The sequence below is a fragment of the Lampetra fluviatilis genome, chromosome 23 (assembly GCF_964198595.1).
Source record: "Lampetra fluviatilis chromosome 23, kcLamFluv1.1, whole genome shotgun sequence".
Lineage (NCBI taxonomy): Eukaryota > Metazoa > Chordata > Hyperoartia > Petromyzontiformes > Petromyzontidae > Lampetra > Lampetra fluviatilis.
The window spans coordinates 8,794,392-8,813,108 of NC_136297.1; the positions used below are offsets into that span (position 1 = coordinate 8,794,392).

The following is an 18,717-nucleotide window of genomic DNA, read 5'->3' on the forward strand; positions in this document are numbered from 1 at the left end:
TCAACGCTGCAAACAGTAGCAATGTGTGCTTTTGAGCCACACATTTTAACATACCCATCAGGTGTTTACTTTTAGCCAGCGGATGTTTCAATATCCTTGGATGACCTCAATTTAAGTAAGAGGCAGAGATCAAATAAGGTTCCTATATCCAACAGGAAGGACCAAAATCTGCAATACAACTTTTGGCCAATCATAGCTTTTTTTAATTTAAATAACTCTTAAGCTTAAGGAATTCTGGGTAGTTTTTCTGAATAGTTGAGTCAGCATTCCTAGGCATTGATTCGTTTTTGAAAAGAAGTTTTTTACATTGCAGTGAAAAAGGATTGTTCCCTGCTGTAATAATATCCAAAACAGGCAAGTGAAGCAAGGATGGTTTTATGGTTGAAACTTTTTTAAACTACTTAACTTTTTTATTTTACCAGGTAAGGCACAATGAGCTATATAGCTCTTTCAGAAGTGATTGGTGAACGAAGTGACTAATGTGGAAATTTAAAGTAGCCAAATACTCTAAATGCACGTTGATTCTAAATGTGGAGGGGAAAACCGGAGGACCTGGAGAAAAATCCACGCGACCAGGGGGAGAACATGCAAACTCCAAATATACAGGTGTCAGGGTCGGGATCAAACCCACGACCTCCTGGATGCCAGGCGAGGAAGTTAATATCTCGGCACAGTGGCCCCCACATGATGATTGGATATTTTACACTAGCACCCTTTGCCTAAGAGGTGTCCACATGCACCTTACTGACTTGGCAGCACGCGCGCACCTCGGTTCGTTCGATCATGCGTTTACTAACCGCGATGGGGCTCTTCCTTTTGGCAGTGGCTCACTGCGCATCATCGAGGCAGATCATCTCCCACTGGAAGAACTGCACACGACCTGACTGTCCTGTGTGCCTCCCACTCAAGAATGCTGGAGACAAGCGCAACCAGCAGTGTGAGTATCAAGATGGTCACGTACGGACCCATTGACTGGTTTACCTTGATTAATGCTTTCAATGCAGAGGGGGGGTTGCTTTTTGATAATGCGCTCAAATCCACGTAACAAAATTGCAGCCAATCGTGAACGCGTTGAATTATTTGACGTATAATATTTTCAGAGTCGTTTGTATGCTGTTACATGTTTCAAACTTTATTGTTGCTTGTTGTGCCTGATAATCGCCGCTATTTGCACAATGTTCCCGTGGCAGGGTGCACGACACCTATTGTTGTGCAAACCTCTTGTAATTTGCATATTGGCACGATATGAATTGGTTATATATATGTCGAATATACATATATACTGGCCTTTTGCATAGTGCATTACGGTCCTGGTAAAGTAATATACCACGGTGTGTAAGATTTGAGAGGGTATCTTGTGACCGATTCGGGTCCGTTTTGGCTGTGTTTGTAATATTACTCGAGCAGTCGGCCATTTTATCCTAAGCCATTTTGCAGTGGACTCCAAAAATGAAGGACAGTGTTTTAGTCGTGTACAATTTTTTTACTTTTTTCTTTCACAAAGTTGCACTATTGCATGCTATCAAAGTAAACGGTCTTAGAATAGTCTGTGCTGAACTAACATGCCCTGTTAATATCCCAATAACACTTAATGTGCACGTGGGCAAACTTGCCATATGAAGCTGTATCGAATGAGTTGCCATAGGCAAGCACAGCGAATTGTCGCCAGGTGGATTACACCAGTAGAGTGGAACTTATTTATTTTAGTTGCCTAAACTGAGAATATTTGTACTTGCGCTGCATAGAAGAGTGATTTCCGAGATGAATGAGCGTGGTTTAGCTCTGATACACACATTGCGTCATCGCTCGTGTGGTTTTGACGAGGTTCTTGACGAGAAACTGAAAATGGCTGACTTTCGGTATTTGTTGCCTGGGGCACAGGGTGTGATGAACAGGTTCACGTGCCGGTAAAGTCTTGCTCTTCCGACTTTCTCGTGCGCACGCGATAAACCAAGACTGGGAGACGAGGGGGTGGTCAACGGGCGTGGCATTGGCCACATTACCCTGACTGACACTTGCTCCGCACCGGCCACATAACCGTGACACGTGCGCCGCACCGGCCACGTAACGGTGACACGTGTGCCGCAGCGATCACTAACAGTACTCGTCCCAGAGGTGTGCGAGGCGTGGTGGGTAAACTTTGTCACGCTTTTTTGTGTGTGTTGTGCAGCCCTGCTCGGCGCCTCGTCGCTGAGTGTGAGCAGCTCTGTGAGCGCGGGTGTTATGGGTCAGCCCAGCACACCCGGTCTCTCGACGTCAAACCCCATCGACCCAAGCTCCATGCAGCGCGCCTACGCCGCACTGGGCATCCCGTACCAGAGCAGTCCGCCTCATGTGGCCCAGCAGCAGAGCGCCAATCGAGCCATGAACAGCATCAGTGAGTATACCTTCAAGATGACGATTGTTTGCAAAAAAATCCATCCAGTGTAAATTCATTAGAGACGATTACTTGGATCATTTTCCTTTACGGTAGTGAGCAATTCACCGAGTTGGATTCGAATTGGGATTATGGACTCCTGCCAATATACTCGAAATAAAAAGTAAAATGAACAGCAGTATTCCTCAGCAGGTGACTTGCTGAAAACTAATACCACGTGAATTTAACTTGAAATCGACCAAATAAATATCTACATAACATAACGCAAGTTGGCAAAAATGCCGTTTCCTACAAACAGGCCAAAGTAATTTTAATTTCATGCAGACCCATCCACTTAATTTATGTGTAAAAGTTCCATTGTTTTTTTGCATAAAATACGTTGTGTAATACGCACCATTTTGATAAATATAACTTGAAAAGTCAATGCTGTAATGACTCCATAGGTAGGCCTCCAAAATCTTAACTTTTCAAATGATTAATTTCATGTCTATCATACAGACTTGGAATATATCAATCCTAACACCATCAAAACCAACATGAACAACCTACTTTTCAGTAGTATTTATAAAGTCTATTTTTTTAAGCAACTGCTCATTGCACAACCACACATCCAAAATTCACACTAAATCTGCCCATTGTGCAATTTAAATCAGCAACAGCATGTGGTAGGGCTCTGAATTATTTTAAGTGTTTGCAATCAACTACGAGGAATAACGTAAGTTGATGATAGCAGCAATGGGAGCTGTCGGTTCTTAATTCTCACCACGCCACCAGCAAGGAGTGTTGTGATTGTGACCGCTGTTTCCTCAATTTGTGCGTATTATAATAATCTCATGTCTATGGCTTGCCCCAATGTTTCCCGGTTTGTGAGGAAGAAACGGCAATGCGTGAAACCCAAGCAGCAGAAACACGCCTCGTTGCATGCAGATACTCGCATTGCAGAGAGCAAATAAGCGTTTAGTGTCCCGTGAGAATGTTTTCTCCAGATAAAAATCACCCTCGAGTTCAAATTAATAGTCACCCTTTTCATTGTTAGTGCACGTTGTGTTTACATTGTTTAGGAGTTAATGACATTACTATTTCATCTTCTTGGTTCTTTCAATTGGTAATGCTTGATAAATCACATGGTATTATAAAATAATATGATATTATATCTATAATTGCATTCTTTATAATAAACTTTTAATGCCTTTATTACAGCTGTGTTTTAATTAATAGTTATGAAGTCTACTGTTGGGGTTTCTTATCATTGCGTTAAAAACATTCGTTTTAATCTCCCAATGGACATTCATTTCTATTCAAAACATGGTGTTATAACTTGCACGACACAGGCTGGATGTTGACCTAAGTTCAGTTGAACAGTTTCTTGAAATATAAGAGAGGCTACTGCACGATAAGAAAATGTAACAGGTGTTAAAACGGTATAACTTATTTTTTATTTCAATGCATTTCTAAGCCTCAAATCTTCTAATTGCATGAATACCTTGCTAAATTATTTTGGAACTATGTCAAAGCTTAATTGTAAATGACATGTGCTCAAATGCCTTATTTTCAGATTTACCATGTAAAGTACTGTGACAATATGAAGGCGCCACCGTGCAAAGCGTGTGTTTTCGTGCATTTGTTCACAGATGCCAACCAGATGGGTGGTATGGGCGCTGGCGGAATGGGCATGTCCAACTCTAATCAGTCGGGTAGCATGATGCAGGACCCTGGTATGCTGCCGCCCATCGGATCCCAGAGGTATGGTGGTTGTGCATCCGTCCATTGTCCTTATCACTTTCCCCATTGCAAAATCTCTGTTGGGTTCCGCTTCGTCGAGACTATTGCCCGGAACTTTTCATCGACAAATCAGTTTTTTTGTGTCCGTCTGTGTGTTTTATAGCCCAATGGGTGGGGATAACGGGCAGGCCGGAGGTCTTACGGCAAGTGCGGCCACGGCTGCCCCCAGCACAGGCGTGCGCAAGGCCTGGCACGAGCACGTCACTCAGGACCTGCGAAATCACCTGGTGCACAAGCTGTAAGTACCGGCACCCTGCACACTTTTACTGCAAGCACACCCATCATTATCTGACCACAAGCACTTGAAGAGCTTGGCTTGTTGGACTCCATTAAAAAGCCCCCTTTGGAAGATAAACCATGGGAATTTCAATGGGTTGCAGTCAGTTTTTGATCAACTGTACTTACTTTATCCATGATGTTGTTAAAGGAACACAGAACTGTATGCGTATCCTTAATTGCACGTTTATTTATCCTCATCCTCTACTGCCGACCCCCGTTTTAATGTTATTCACAACATGTTTTTAACTTATTATCCGTCTGGCAGTGTCCAAGCCATATTCCCCACGCCGGACCCAGCTGCACTGAAAGACCGGCGGATGGGCAACCTGGTGGCCTACGCACGCAAGGTTGAAGGGGACATGTACGAGTCTGCCAACAGCCGGGTACGGTGTGCCCGCCCGCGCGGTCATCCACCCCTTGAGGGTGGACATCTCTTTCGCTTGCCCTTCAGCAGCGTATGAACGGCATAGTCATGTGCATGCCAAAGTAGTAACACGGCGTGTTTTTGTGTGCGGTGTCCTTGCAGGAGGAGTACTACCATCTGTTGGCGGAGAAGATCTACAAGATCCAGAAGGAGTTGGAGGAGAAGCGGCGGTCACGCATGCAGAAGCAGATGATGCAGAACCCTGCTAGCATGCCGACCATGAATATGTCGCCGGGACAGGCCATCCGACCGCCCAGTAAGAGCTCTAAGTGCATATTGCCGGGTAGGCTTGTAAACCTTGGGCTCCAGTAGGGCTATTGTGCGCACATGGTGTTTTAAGGGCACCCTGTGAGACGAATAGGTGAGAATGTGTGCGCACCTGGGAAAGGTCCTAGTGAAGAATATTTCTGTCCAGGTGTGTGTGTTAACATGAAAGCCATTGTGTATCGGCAAGCAACTAAAATTCCTGGATGCGGTGCGATTGAAGTCACGCGTATCCTAATGGGCACCACATCGGGACCATATCATGTACAGAAATTTAATTGTTGATCAATGTGGTGAACCCAAGAGGGTTATTTATGGGGAGGTCCTTATCCAGCAGTGGACATAACAAAAGGGATGTACAAGTACATGCACAGCGTAGTGGGATTAATGTTTAACTTCCAAAAAACTTTTAGAAAAATCAACCCTATAACTAAATGCAGCCATATTTAGTTTTTGGTGGATCTACAACAAGCAGTGACGGAACAAAATAACTCCCTCCTTATCCATACGAGAGCCTTCTGCAAGATTCTGATAGCATTGGTGCCTTCAGTCACGGTGAGGCGTGTATAGGCATGTCCTTTGTCTTCAGCCATTTCCGTACTGAATGCTTTGTTTGTAGGGTGGGGGGGGGGTCTAGAAATGACGTGATCTTTAAAGGGTGATTTTATTCATAATGTATAACAAGAAGTTTACGTTGATATCTTTTTTTGTGCAGATGGGCCAATGTCCGACACCGGTATAATGCACACAACTGCTCCAAGCGCTCCAGGGGTGCCTTCTCAGCTGCATGGCCGCATGCCAGCTCCACCAGGTACTTGCCAGTTCACGGAGGGGCCGTCGGCAAGCTCATTCAGCTTCTATGCTCCATTATTTTATTAAGGAAATTAATAACACAATTCGTCAACGGTGTGTTTTTTTTGTTTCGTCAAGGATGAGAGTATGAGTGGACTAAAATCGTCAAGCCTGACGGCAATGGCCTTATAGATTACAGTGCACTGAGGAAGACACTCATGACAAAAAACTATACTATATGTTTATAAAAACATTTACGAAGTTCACTGATTGGCTGACCTCAATATGGGAGGAAATTGAACATCTCTCGCACACCAAAATTTAATAACTGAAACGCACTAAATTTCAACTGCTTTAGTTGACTAGACTTAGAGAATGAGGAAATAAAATCCAGACTAATAGCAAAAGAATGCCACAGATTCTGGTAGAAAGGCCAACTAAATTATCACTTGTGCACACAACTCTGTGTAGCCATCTAATCTTGCAAATCTGCTCTGCAAAAAACTGTTTTGAGCCAACTCTGTCTAGTGTAGAACTTTTGAGTAAGACTCCTGTGATGATGTTGGCGGCATGGTGGCATGTCTCCCCTTGTAATGCTGTTAGTGTAAGGGATGGGTGGTTGATGCAGATGAGTGAAATTGCTCAAACTCACTTGGCTGAGAATTGCATTCAATTGGACGTCTGTGCAAAAGAGCTGCATAGCTCATCGGATTCTTGTGTTTTGTCTGGTATCACAGGAGTTGTGTAATAATAGAATTATCCTTTTAGTTGGGCATGGATGAAATGACTGAGTTGTCCTTCCCCTAATCATTGCTGCTTTGTTTAAATGCATAGGTGAAGAGAAAGACATTAGTTAACAAAAGAGATCTCTGGTAGTTTAAAATGTGCAAAAAATTATTGGGAACACTGCACTGTATGACAGTTGTACTGCAGAATGGGAAGGACATATGCCCTCTGCTGAAAGGTTTTGATGCCCCTTGCCTTGGTTAAACCATTTCTTTTATCCTCAATATTTAGTACCCACTTCAATTATCATCCATGCCCAGTCCTTAGACGGTATGGTAGGTCTTGTTTGACGAAATGAAATGCGCAGTTTGGTATTAAACCTTCAATTCATTACAATTTTAATGAGTAATTCAATTTGTGATGTACATTTAATTGTTTCTTTTGCGCTTCATAATTAAGTGTCTTCCGGCATGTGAAACTGCCTTGCACTCGAGTATAACATACAAATTAAATGTAATTGAGAATAATTTTTTGAAATACATATTTCCACCCACTTGTGGAGTGATCGCTAATTGATGGCCCAGTAGGGACCAGCGTGCAGGACTGAGAATGAGACAAGTGTTGCCATGGCTTCTGGAAGCCCGCTTGATCTGGGGTAGACTCTCTGCATGAAGCACGATCACCCATTCCCCTGCCACTGCGTGGAGAGCAAATGTTTGTTTCTTGTAGCCTTGTACCAATATATCATGACCAGGTGGACACACCCCTTGATTTATGCATTGGTATGCATTTGAAAGCTCCCGTGCTTGTTCACAAGATTTGGCCATTGTGTTCTGAATGTAGTTGCAGATATTGTGAGTTGCCTCCAATTATGTCATATTTACTGTGGGACAAATTGCTTCCAAATCTACTGTGGTGGGTAAATTTGAAATGTGCCAGATTTATGCCACCATGTCCCTGAAGGGTTCCTGTATTCTAATTGGTCGTTTCCACCCATGGAACTTTTTTTTTCTAAACTATCATCTGAAAAATTCACTTCTGCACCATATGTGGGCATGTACTGTGTGTCTTGTACTTTTCTGACCTGCATTTGCAGTGAATCTTTACATGTTGGTGTTGATTGTGGGAAGTCAGAGGAGTGCCACGAACTCGGACCAATTACTTGCTCCTGGAGTGGGTGAATTAAATTAAATTTTGGCTGGCTGTTTTGTGAGCCACTCCACATTGCCCTTGTGGAGTGTGGTTAGTGCAATAAAAATTAGGTTACGTAGTATTTTGTTTATCATAGAATACAACTGGCCGCATTGGGTTAAGGGGACAGACTGGTCTGCCACGGGGTTTTCATATTCCCCATGCCAGGTGTGGGCAGTAATGCCAATATGAATATAATATAATTAATTTGCACTTTAATTAGGTTTGCTGGGCATGCCTGACGTGGGGAATTTTTCAAATCCCGTGGCAGAATGCAGTGTCCCTTTCGTCACTTGGGTGTTTCGGGTGCTTTTGATATAAGCTTCATTTACATTTATTCAGTAACTTGGTTGTCGTTGAAAATCCTGGCCCCGATCAATTAATCATTAATTACTGTATGCAACAATCTGCCCAATAGATGTTGTCCTGCACTGATATTTTTGTTAGTTTTTGGAATTTGTAGTTTCCAAGAACCTTAATTGCCAAAATGTGTTTTGCGGCATTATCAGTGTTCAAAAGTAAGAAACGAACAATAATACTTCAAAAATAATGAAAGACCAATTGGGGAAAACTGCCGAAAGCAACTAATCGCATGCAGCGAGTGTTCTTTTAAATTTTCCTTGCCTAACTTGTAACATTTTTAACTTTGCATGCCAGTCTTGTGTATTGAGTACCATAGATTACCATTTATTATTACCGCGTATCAATTATAAGTGCGGCGAAACTTGAGATACAGACAGTGCGCGCGATGCCTTTGTTACTTGAATGAATTAATGATATGTTATTTGTCATAGCAACACACATGTGAATGTGACATCTGCCATCTCAAATCAGCAGGACCTGGGCTCGGAGCTTGGCGGGGTCCGGCGTGGCACGGTGTGGCGGCGGGTTCTGAGTTTGCCGGCGCTGTTGGTGCTCGTGTTCCCGCAGGACCCGGGGGCCAGTTTGGGCAGATGCCCCCGATGGCAGTGCCACCAGCCGTCCTCAACCAGCGCTCGACGCCACCACTCAACCACCCAAATCAGTTGAACCAAATTAACCAAATGAATGCAATCAACCAGGTGAGAGCCGCGACGGCCGCTGATCGCTACAGGAATCCCTTCCCCCATAAGTTGTCATATTTGTGTTGTTTCACATATACTTTGTTGATGAATTGGGGAACCTGTATTTATTTGTGAGTTTAATGTTTTGCATGTGTTCTTAAAAAAAAGCTCAAAATAGGAATGCACATGGTGAAAACAGACTATTTTGCGACGTTGTACAGTATTGTACGCGCATAGCATGTACCAAGTGCAGAGGGAGGTGAGCTCTCGACGTGCTACGCTGTAACAGGACGAAATGAATCCGCGACAATTAATTACAAATGATGTTCACGTGGTACGCCCCTATGTGCGTACAGTACAGTCGGTGTCGCAAAGTAGCTGGACTCGACAACGTAGAGGAGTTGGAGATGGTGGAGTAGCTTGAGTCCCATGGTGAGGACCTGTCATGAGGAGCTAATGCAGCTATAACAAAAAAGCAGACGACAAGGCCGATTAAATTATACCACCACAAGGAATATGAGCTGGCCTGAGCACAATTTTCTTTGTCACTATTCTTAAGGCCTGGCCTCAGGAATAATGAACGGTCTGAACTGCATTTGGTCCCAGAAACGGTTAAGTCTGGGCACCAAATGTCAAGTTCCAGTGCTGTGTTTTTTCAGTTTTGTATGGTATGGAGGCCTGGACATTGCTTCAAGCTGATTTGGATAGGCTGCAGCCCTTGCACATGCCATTCCAAAGATGCCTTCTTGGCATCCGATGGTTCGACTTTGTCAGAAATGTCACCATTGCATCTACGACAGGTCTACTAGCGATTGAGAGCTTAGTTGGAAGGAGACAGTTGTCCATTTTTGGACACATTGCTTTTCTTGTTGCGCAAACTCCAGCAATTTGTCCTTCAGTTGGCAGTTGTACGTTGGAAGTTGACTGCAACCCTCTGAAGAATGGCTCTGGCCCCCATGGTCACCCCCGTGATCCATAGATCAAACAAATTACTGGACACCTATATGGCAGCAAGAGCAGTTTTTTTTAAGTTGCAAGAGGTCGCACGTTTGGCGCAATGGTCCTTTGCTGGCGATGCATGATGATTGCTAAAAGGAGCTGTACGAGCGGAAGAAAAAAAATTGCTGTCCAGCTGTCTTTGGACAGATATATATTTTTTAACATTCTGCAATGAAGTCAGAAGGTCTGTAGAAGAGCCCAGAAGAGAACCAGCTTCTTCTGGTGAACGTTCTTGTGGCTCCAGTTTCATTGTCAGATCCTACCCCCCTTAGTCTGCGTAACTCCAACACTGCTCACCCCAAGAAGCATCTATCAAATAAGCTCCTAAACCATCTCTGGAAAGTTTTTTCTAGTTCTATCTATTATGAGTGAAAATGTATGTTAACGTATGTATTTTAGTATACTTCATGACATAGTCACGTTGCTTCAAGGATTATCGACGAGGAACACACAACCCCTGATTTAAAAATTATATTTGGGAAATTAGAGTTCTCTTTAAGCAAATTCGAGTAACATTTCCCAGGAATGCACGCATCCCCAATGTTTAGTGGGGGGGATTCATGTACTCGCCCCTGAAGCAGCAACTGAGTAGGCTGCAGTAGACAAAGCCGAAAAGCTTTGGCTTTTACAGCCCGAATCACGATCTCGGATGTTTTTTTATGAAATGTGGCTGGTGGTTAAATTTTTCTTATTTAAGCAAGAAATATTCTTATGCTGGCATGGGCCATGTTACATTTGCAAGTTGCCACACTTGAAATGCCCACAAGGATGCCGAGGGCATGCTGCTGCTGTTGCCAGAGCCAACATAAATGGGTGCTTATTGTTAGCAGTGAATTCCACTCGGTGAGACGAAGCTGTGATGTTCCATGGGTGTTTTATTGGGTTTAATGTCTCACAAATCAGATGCCCCCTTTTTATATCTAATTATAATTGCTCTTCTTCCATGTAAACTCAACACAGCATCTCGTAGGAGGCTGTGCTCAGCTGCTTTTGAACATCACGGTTGTGGTTAAATGTGTGCCTTCAACAATCTATTGCTGACGTCACCGATAAACCCATGGTGCAGCTATGGTCGATCCTGTGAAAGTAACTGCTTAATTTGTGTAGTGGCCTTATAGTGAATAGCAAGTAGGATTTGGTGATCAAGGTTTTTAAAAACAAATCAAATGCGGCTGGTGTTTTCTGCTGCATCGGGTTCCATTACATTGGAAACTCGTTTTGATTATTGTTCAGTGTGTTTGGCTACCAGCTTTCATTACTGGTGAGAATCACATGATAGCTACCAGCCATGGTTATTCTGAATGAAGTAAACATTGACCATCTTCATTGTCTCACACTTGTGATTCGTTACGTGGCGGCTGTTTGGGTTGATGTTCCAATTCCCCATTGTACTGCGTGGGTCGATTCATGATGGGTTTTGTGTTCGTGTTCTTGCAGATGGGGAATACGCGCATGCCGCCGGCGCAAAGCATGATGCACATGGGCAACATTGGAGTGCAATCGCAGCAGCAGCCGCCGACACCGCAGCAACAGCAGCAGCAGCAACAGCAGCAACAGCAGCAGCAGCAACAGCAGCAGCAACAGCAGCAGCAGCAACAGCAGCAGCAGCAACAGCAGCAGCAGCAACAGCAGCAGCAGCAACAGCAGCAGCAGCAACAGCAGCAGCAGCAACAGCAGCAGCAGCAACAGCAGCAGCAGCAGTTCCACTCACAACAAGCGGGGCCTTTCCCTCCTGTGACAGCAGGCAAACCCACAAGCAGCGGGGGCCCCTCGCAAACCCCTCCGCAGCCTGCTACCACACAGGTGTGTGCCATAGTCCCTCTATGTACTCTAATAGTGACATTTACCGTTATGCAGGTGTTCCTTCACAACTGGTAAATATTCTGATTTCTTGTCATTTGTAATTCCATGGAAGGAGAGCAATGCACGCTCCATGTTTCTTGCGATTGCAGAGAACAATAATACAAATCGATGCAGTTCACTGCTTTACATGTGACAACATGTTGGACAGTCTCATTGTGTTGGGAGGTTCATAATTGCTGATTTCAAATCTAAACATTATTTGCTGATAATGCATTGAAAGTGGTGCATAAAGAACAAAAAAAATAAACAACACTGATGAATGAGTTTTTCAGAGTTGATGATGTCGGATTGCAAATTGGTGGGAAAATTTCCAGACTTTGCTGATCTTATTTACATGCACACGCTTTCCTTTGGATTTCACCGCCCCCTCCCCCCCATGTCTTGTACAGGCGGCACCCATGCCAAGCACAGTCATGCAAAACAGTGGAAAGGGGAACGCAGGGCTTCCTCCAGTGACCCAGGTGGCCGGGATGGCTCCATCAGCCGGGTCTCCTCTGCCACCTACCCATCAGTCCAGCCAGCCGCCCACGGGCCAATCTGGCATGCACGGGAAGCAGTCGCCCCAGCAGCAGATGCCGCAGCAGCAGCAACCGCAGCCGCAACCACCGCCTCAACCGCTTGCTCAGGTATGTGGGCTGCATTGGTAACCACTGTGGAGGGTGACTTACTGATGAAGCTTTCGTTTTTTTTATTTGTGGAATCGAAATGTCAGAATATATTTTAGAACTGAACATTGGCCATTGACGTTAAACACGGCGGATACAACAAGAAGCAACATGGCGTATGCCATTTACATGCGCTTTGTGCTATCTGGTTTGAGCAGTTCTCCTTTGAGTTAGCTAAAATCGGAGAAATGCTAATCTTGAAAGCATATTCTGTATGAATGTAATTAGAAAGTGGAGGTTGCTTTAGGTGGGAGATGTGCAGAATGTAGGAGAGCAGGTACACAGGCAGGCATTGGAGTTGGGCATCGGGAGGTTGGCAACCTAGGGTAAGACCTAAAGCCATTGGTAGTTATGAGATCTTAGAAGGCCTCGTGTTTATTGTGCAACTAAATTCGGGATATTGACCGAAGGATGGAAACAACGGTAAAGTGTGTTTGGCACATCAACGTAATTGGCCCTGATGGCCTTTTGACCATTGTGGATTTTTTGTCCCCCGGGCGCAATGCAGGTTCAGCGTTCTCCACAGAGCCAGGCGATTCCTCTGGCGCAGACGACGCTGCCTCCGGCCCAGGGACCCACGTCTGTGGGGCCATCCCCAACCGCAGGGCCCCAGCACCTGCAGCAACCACCGCGCCCGCAGTCCCAGCCACAGCCACAGCCCGGGACGCCGGGCCAGGCACAGCCCAAGACTCCGGTGAGCCGGCAGGGAGAGTTGCGACGCAGAGCCACGCGTAATGCCAACATGTTTGCGTGCGACTGTGGTTGGAACTGGGTATGGATAGCACTGTGGTGTGCAATAGCTGCTGCTAGTTGCGTAGCAATGCACAGGATAAAAATTCTGTGCTTGTGATGCTCGGGTTGAATCGTCGTTTAGGATTTATGCTTACCCATATGCTCATGTTACATTTTTGCCTAATGTGGTGTATAGCACTACAAATTAGATGAACAAGAAGCTATTTAAACAGGATCATAAAATAAATTATTTCTAACAATGATGACGAATTATTGAAAAAAGGTTCTTAAATGCCAAACTGATGCTCAGAAAAACTGCACTCTCGTCATCACATCAGCCCGAAACCAAATGTCGGTCCCCTTTTTTTCAACACATGGTTAGTCCGTTGTCCTTAGAATGCTCATTCTTGCCAACTAGTGCATACCTGTAATACAGTACTGTCGACGAAATTCAGATCTTTGACTCCTAAACCTACCGGTCTGTAAGGTAGCCAAGAGTCTGCAAGACAGAAAATACGTTTATGAACATGTATTGGTGACCCTTTTAAAATTATCCAATGATGTTTTCCTGGACACATGATTGACATAGGCATTTTGTTCCGAGATGTAGCCAGGTGGTAAATCTTTGTTGGGAGCAATGGCATTCGTAACTTACTTTGCATTGAATGGTTTGTTTTTATGCAACCATTTAGGAACTTATTTAACAGCCAACAACTATTCTGCAAGCCATTTTGAATGCAATTTGGCCATCAGAATATCCATTAACTTCAACCTGTCCTCGTAATATCCTCTTGGATAATCACCTTGGATGCCTAAGAATGTACTTTATTGTGCGCATCGATGCACGCCCAACGCGAACATCCTGTTACTTAATTCGGCAACTCCTGCCTCCCTAGATGTCACAGTCGTGCGTGGGCGCCGGCGACGTGAAGGTGGGCACCCCGGCGTCGGCGGGCAGCGCGTCGGACGGAGGCTCGCAGCCCGTGCCCATGGACGTCCCCACAGCCGCCACCGCCGCCACCACCGACATCAAGATGGAGATAAAGATGGAGGAGGGCGCCAGCGAGGGTGCCGCCCAGCCCGACGAGAAGCCCGACGTTAAGGTATAGCGGTGCCGCCGCTGCTAGACGCTGTCGATATGGATTTGCGGCTTAAAAATTTGAATTGCGGTGTTGCCCGCATCAAGTCTAATTGTACGTTAAGATCTTATTGATTCTTTCGGTAAAGTCGCGTAGAAGGGAAATACCGAAAGAACCAAGAAGATGAATCCTTGCAGTCACGAAAGCTTTAAATCGAAATGTACGTTAAGAATTGAAATGACGTGTTTTGTCGAATGAAGTGAAAAGAAACGAATGTGATGTAAGATGACGTAGTTTTCAGTGAAATCATGAGCATGAATTATGACAGTTCTCAGTGGTTGAGAGATAGATTTTTGTGTATTTTAGTAACTATGCTTGTCAAGGTTATGTAGAAAATCCTTAATGGGTATTTCTCTGCAGGTTTTGTATCTTTGCCCTGATGGACCTTATGTGTACGTTCGTTTCCTGTGATTTTTTGTTGCTTAAAAGAAGATTCAACCTTTTAGATCTATGCTTTGGGCTGTTCAACGCAAGTTTGAAGTTAATTAATTCTTAAAATTAACGTCCTGTCAGGTTCATCACTGGTGGAATAGTGACATCCCTGGATTGCCCATACGCTTTAATGTAAAATCAGAGCAGCAATATCACAAGAACACTGATGGAACATTTTCCCAAATTTTTTCTCAGTAACAAAGCTTCGTCTCTCATATTTCGGATAGCCCAGAACACACAGCTTGGGTACATGCCTCCAAAATAAAAGCTACTTTACGTAGCTTATTGCGGTTGTGCATTACGGCTATTGGACGTGTTTTTGGGTTGTAATTCTTGTTGTTTGGCACGACTTCTGACGTTTCACTCCCACGCTCTGGGAGCTTCAGGATGTGAATTGCTGGGAACGAAACGTTGGACATGCCGTACACCACTCGGTAAAACCCAAGCTGTTCGCTTCTCTCAAAAGCATTTCGCGTTTTAGCAGTTGGTCCCATCACTAGGCTTTGACTGTGTTGATAGACAAAACAACAGTGCGGCTCTCGGTGCTCGAGTCCCCGATGATGGGCGTCTGTAACCTGCAACGCTGACCACTGTCCATCCGTCGTCCGCAGCCGATTCGGGAGGAGGTGGACGGCGAGGTGGAAAAGATGGAGCCGAGCGAGGTGGACGAGAAGCCCGATATCAAGATGGAGGTGAAGGAGGAGAGCTCCGAGTCGAGCAACTCATCGACTGGGCCACAGCCCTCGCCGGCCACACCTCAGCCACGACCCAAGAAAGGTGACGGCATCCCCCACCCCTCGCCTACCTCCAATTAGCACGGTTGGCTACGTACGTTGCAGAAAAAGTTGTGCATACATATATGCAGTATATACATATGTTACCTACATCGTGCCCAAAGGTGGACCGTTGCCTTCCTTCGCTGCTGTGCTTGCTGACAGAAGACGAGACTCAAAAGAACAAGGAGCTCTTGTGTTATCGATGCCAGTCATGTAATTATTCATAGGTTGTAATTGATTCCTAATATCAGGATAAATTGATCAAATAATGCGTCTGAGAATCTGTTAAATTTTACTTCCTACTTATTTTCTAATCGTGTTTCTTTGGGTAACGATGAGACAATATGAACAAGCCAAAATATGATTTATCTTGAATTCAATCGTGACAATTTGTTGAATCGCTGGGGGATGTTTGAGTGAATATACCTGCCTAGTAGAAATGTATTTGCGCTGTGTCCCTTGCTGTCCGACATGAGTAAAACATTTTATTATTGAGGAAAAAAGACTTTAAAATCACTAATGCTCCCTTCAGACACACACACACATTGGGTGCATATCCACAGGATAACATTTGGATTGCGTCGCCTTTGCCCCAACCCAGTACATGCCTAGGCGGTGCTTGGCGGCGTTCCTAACGGAAATGCGTTCGTGTGCCACCGGCGTGCAGTGTTTAAGCCCGAGGAGCTACGGCAGGCTCTGATGCCCACACTGGAAGCCCTGTACCGGCAGGACCCCGAGTCCCTGCCCTTCCGTCAGCCCGTGGACCCACAGGCACTGGGGATTCCCGTGAGTTACACTTTGCACGTCACAGTCACAATCATCATCATCATCCTGGCACCCTCCCCACGGGATTTGTTCCCAATCTAGAGACACTCATTGCTCCCATTGTTCGAGTACTTAATGGCAAATGAGAGATTTTCTCTTTTAGATTATGTCAAAGGAAGTGCCACTCTCCCTTCCTTAAGAATGTCCTTTTATCCAAAGCTCTTCTGCAGAGCTTTTGTTAAAAAGCTAAATTTATTGCAATGCAGCTTAGATGACTCACCTGTTTCTGAACAAGGGGTTTCATCCATCAATGCATCTGTGCACACGGCCGTGTGTATCCGTCCAACCACAAAGCCTGACATTTTAGAAAATCCTGAAGGCAACTGCCCAATTTTAAATTATGCCACCCACAAGTCTGGGAAAAACTGGCTGAGCTGTTGTTGGTAATTGTTAGAGAACCCTGTGTTATCACAGGGGGGAAATTTCATTAATTGACTTGGGGCATTTGAGTAAGGCCTGATATTGTTTAATCCACCTCGCCCCCTCGCTGCGCCACGAGCCTTAACAATCGGGAGATTTTATCTACGCTTCCCGAACTTGGTTGAGTTTAACTCGTCGCAGTGGTTAATTCAACTTCGTCAAATGCATAGTGTTGATTGTTCATTAAACCACGACCTAGTTACCGCATTGGGAAACCCGCAAACTCGTGCAGAACCTGGACTTTGGGCATATAAGTGTGGCACTTAAATCTCCACGTGACTCACCCAACCCCCACTTTTTGCTCGGATGCCTTGCCTAGCTTCTCGTGCAATCTCACCTGACACCAACCTTGTGTACATGAGTGCGTGTACATCTCTATTCATCACACCCGCATGCACTCGAGCAGCTTTTCAATGAACCGCAAAGGACACCTGTTACTCTTGTAGTGCTTGCACTTATTAATTGTAGTGGACATGTGTCGGAGAGTTTTGCAGCCTTAGGAGAAGGATCGTTGTGACAAAGCCATGCACCCAGGAAGTTTGCCTTTGCCAAATATGAACGCTCCACTTTTTACTGTGTTAGCTGCCACTACTGCCCATAAAGGCTGCCCCCTCTCTTAACCTTGTCCAGGGGTGTGGCAGAGCTCATTCCTTTCAAAGATGGCTGCAATGAAAAGAACCAAAAGTAAACCCAAATTTCGATCGGTGCGGGCATTCGTGGGTGAACACCTGTCGTCACTGTTAGTGCATTGTATGTGAACACAATTTGACAGTTTGGGTCCTTGATGAAATGCATAATAACTGTCTTGGGTTTCCTATTGGTAGCATTCAAAGCTATCGTCTGGAAGCCTTGATGTATAGACCCAAAGTCTCTTCACTTGGTTTTACAACCAACCCCCATGCACTAGATTTTAAGGAAGTTTCAGCTTCAACTTAAATGATATCCCATTTAAATGTGTAACACATAGGCTTTGGCGACCAAAACCTCTATTATGGATTCCATTTAAAACTGTAGTGATGGATATAAACTGAACATAGCATAATTTAAAATGAGTGCGCCGATTAAATCGCTGTTCGGTGCTGAATGTGTGTGTGTGTGCATGTCAACCGGTATTTATGTACCAAATTCGTATAAACTTAAGGCCGTTTGTTACCGTGAGCCATTTGTAAAAAAAACTGCTGGTGCTGCTATGTTGCCCTATTTAAGCCCTTGCTTAAAATCTTTGAAAATCTATGCTGGTGATGCCTTAACTCTTCCATTGCAGTTCTTGATCCCTTCGTTGCTCCACTACCTCTGTCGTGTGCAATAACCCAAAGCTTGCTGGGATTTGATTTTTGTTTCTTCAAGCTCTGTTTTTGCAGATTTAAGATATTAAAAGTTGCTTTTTTTACATTAATTGGCATTCATACTCCACCTTCATTAATGTCACCTGAAGATAATCTGCCCATCTTGACATGTTTTCAGTACGTCAGAAGAACGGAAATGAAGTCCCAGCTAGCCCGCTTACAGCTTTACTGTTTGTGTGTGCGTGTGTGTGTGTGCGCGCATGTGTCATCAAATTTTTTTGGCGTTTCTGCGAAACGGTAAGACACAGCCACGGGAGATTTTGTACCATTATTATACGGAGCGAGCTAAAACTGTGTTGGAAAGTTCCAATTGCAAAATCGCTACATGATGCTACACGTGTAAAATAGTTTAAAATGAATAAATAAATAAAGGCCAAATGAAGCCGTTAACGCCCCCACAAGTGCCTACGGACATTTCTTGACCGGCAACTTTATGCGCGACAGTTGATTTAAGGCTCCAAATTAAAGGTCCTCTCCGTGATAAGCCACGCTCAAGCCGAACGCACGTTTGTGTTGCCATCTGCTGGCCACAATGGTGGTACCAGTTCTGCTGCAGAAAAGTTGATGATTCCCTTCAGCCTTCGTCGTGATTCTGTGCAATTCGTTGGGGGGAGGACGTTGGGCCCTTCGGCCATTTTACGT

The 18,717-nt window shown here is 44.7% G+C and overlaps 1 protein-coding gene across 5 annotated transcripts in view; it reads left to right on the forward strand.

Moving 5' to 3' along the window:
- LOC144940725 (CREB-binding protein-like) overlaps positions 1–18,717 on the forward strand; it is a 47,623-nt gene that overhangs the window by 13,244 nt on the left and 15,662 nt on the right. For 4 of the 5 annotated variants that reach the window (XM_078867089.1, XM_078867088.1, XM_078867091.1 and 1 more), the window contains 14 exons: positions 824–937; positions 2,171–2,377; positions 4,009–4,120; positions 4,263–4,397; positions 4,704–4,821; positions 4,965–5,118; positions 5,842–5,937; positions 8,670–8,896; positions 11,315–11,680; positions 12,130–12,366; positions 12,914–13,099; positions 14,034–14,240; positions 15,320–15,485; positions 16,152–16,270. In XM_078867089.1, the coding sequence (XP_078723215.1) occupies positions 824–937; positions 2,171–2,377; positions 4,009–4,120; positions 4,263–4,397; positions 4,704–4,821; positions 4,965–5,118; positions 5,842–5,937; positions 8,670–8,896; positions 11,315–11,680; positions 12,130–12,366; positions 12,914–13,099; positions 14,034–14,240; positions 15,320–15,485; positions 16,152–16,270 (2,444 nt within the window). The remainder of the gene's footprint in view (positions 1–823; positions 938–2,170; positions 2,378–4,008; positions 4,121–4,262; positions 4,398–4,703; positions 4,822–4,964; positions 5,119–5,841; positions 5,938–8,669; positions 8,897–11,314; positions 11,681–12,129; positions 12,367–12,913; positions 13,100–14,033; positions 14,241–15,319; positions 15,486–16,151; positions 16,271–18,717) is intronic. The other variant, XM_078867092.1, reaches the window with a different exon arrangement.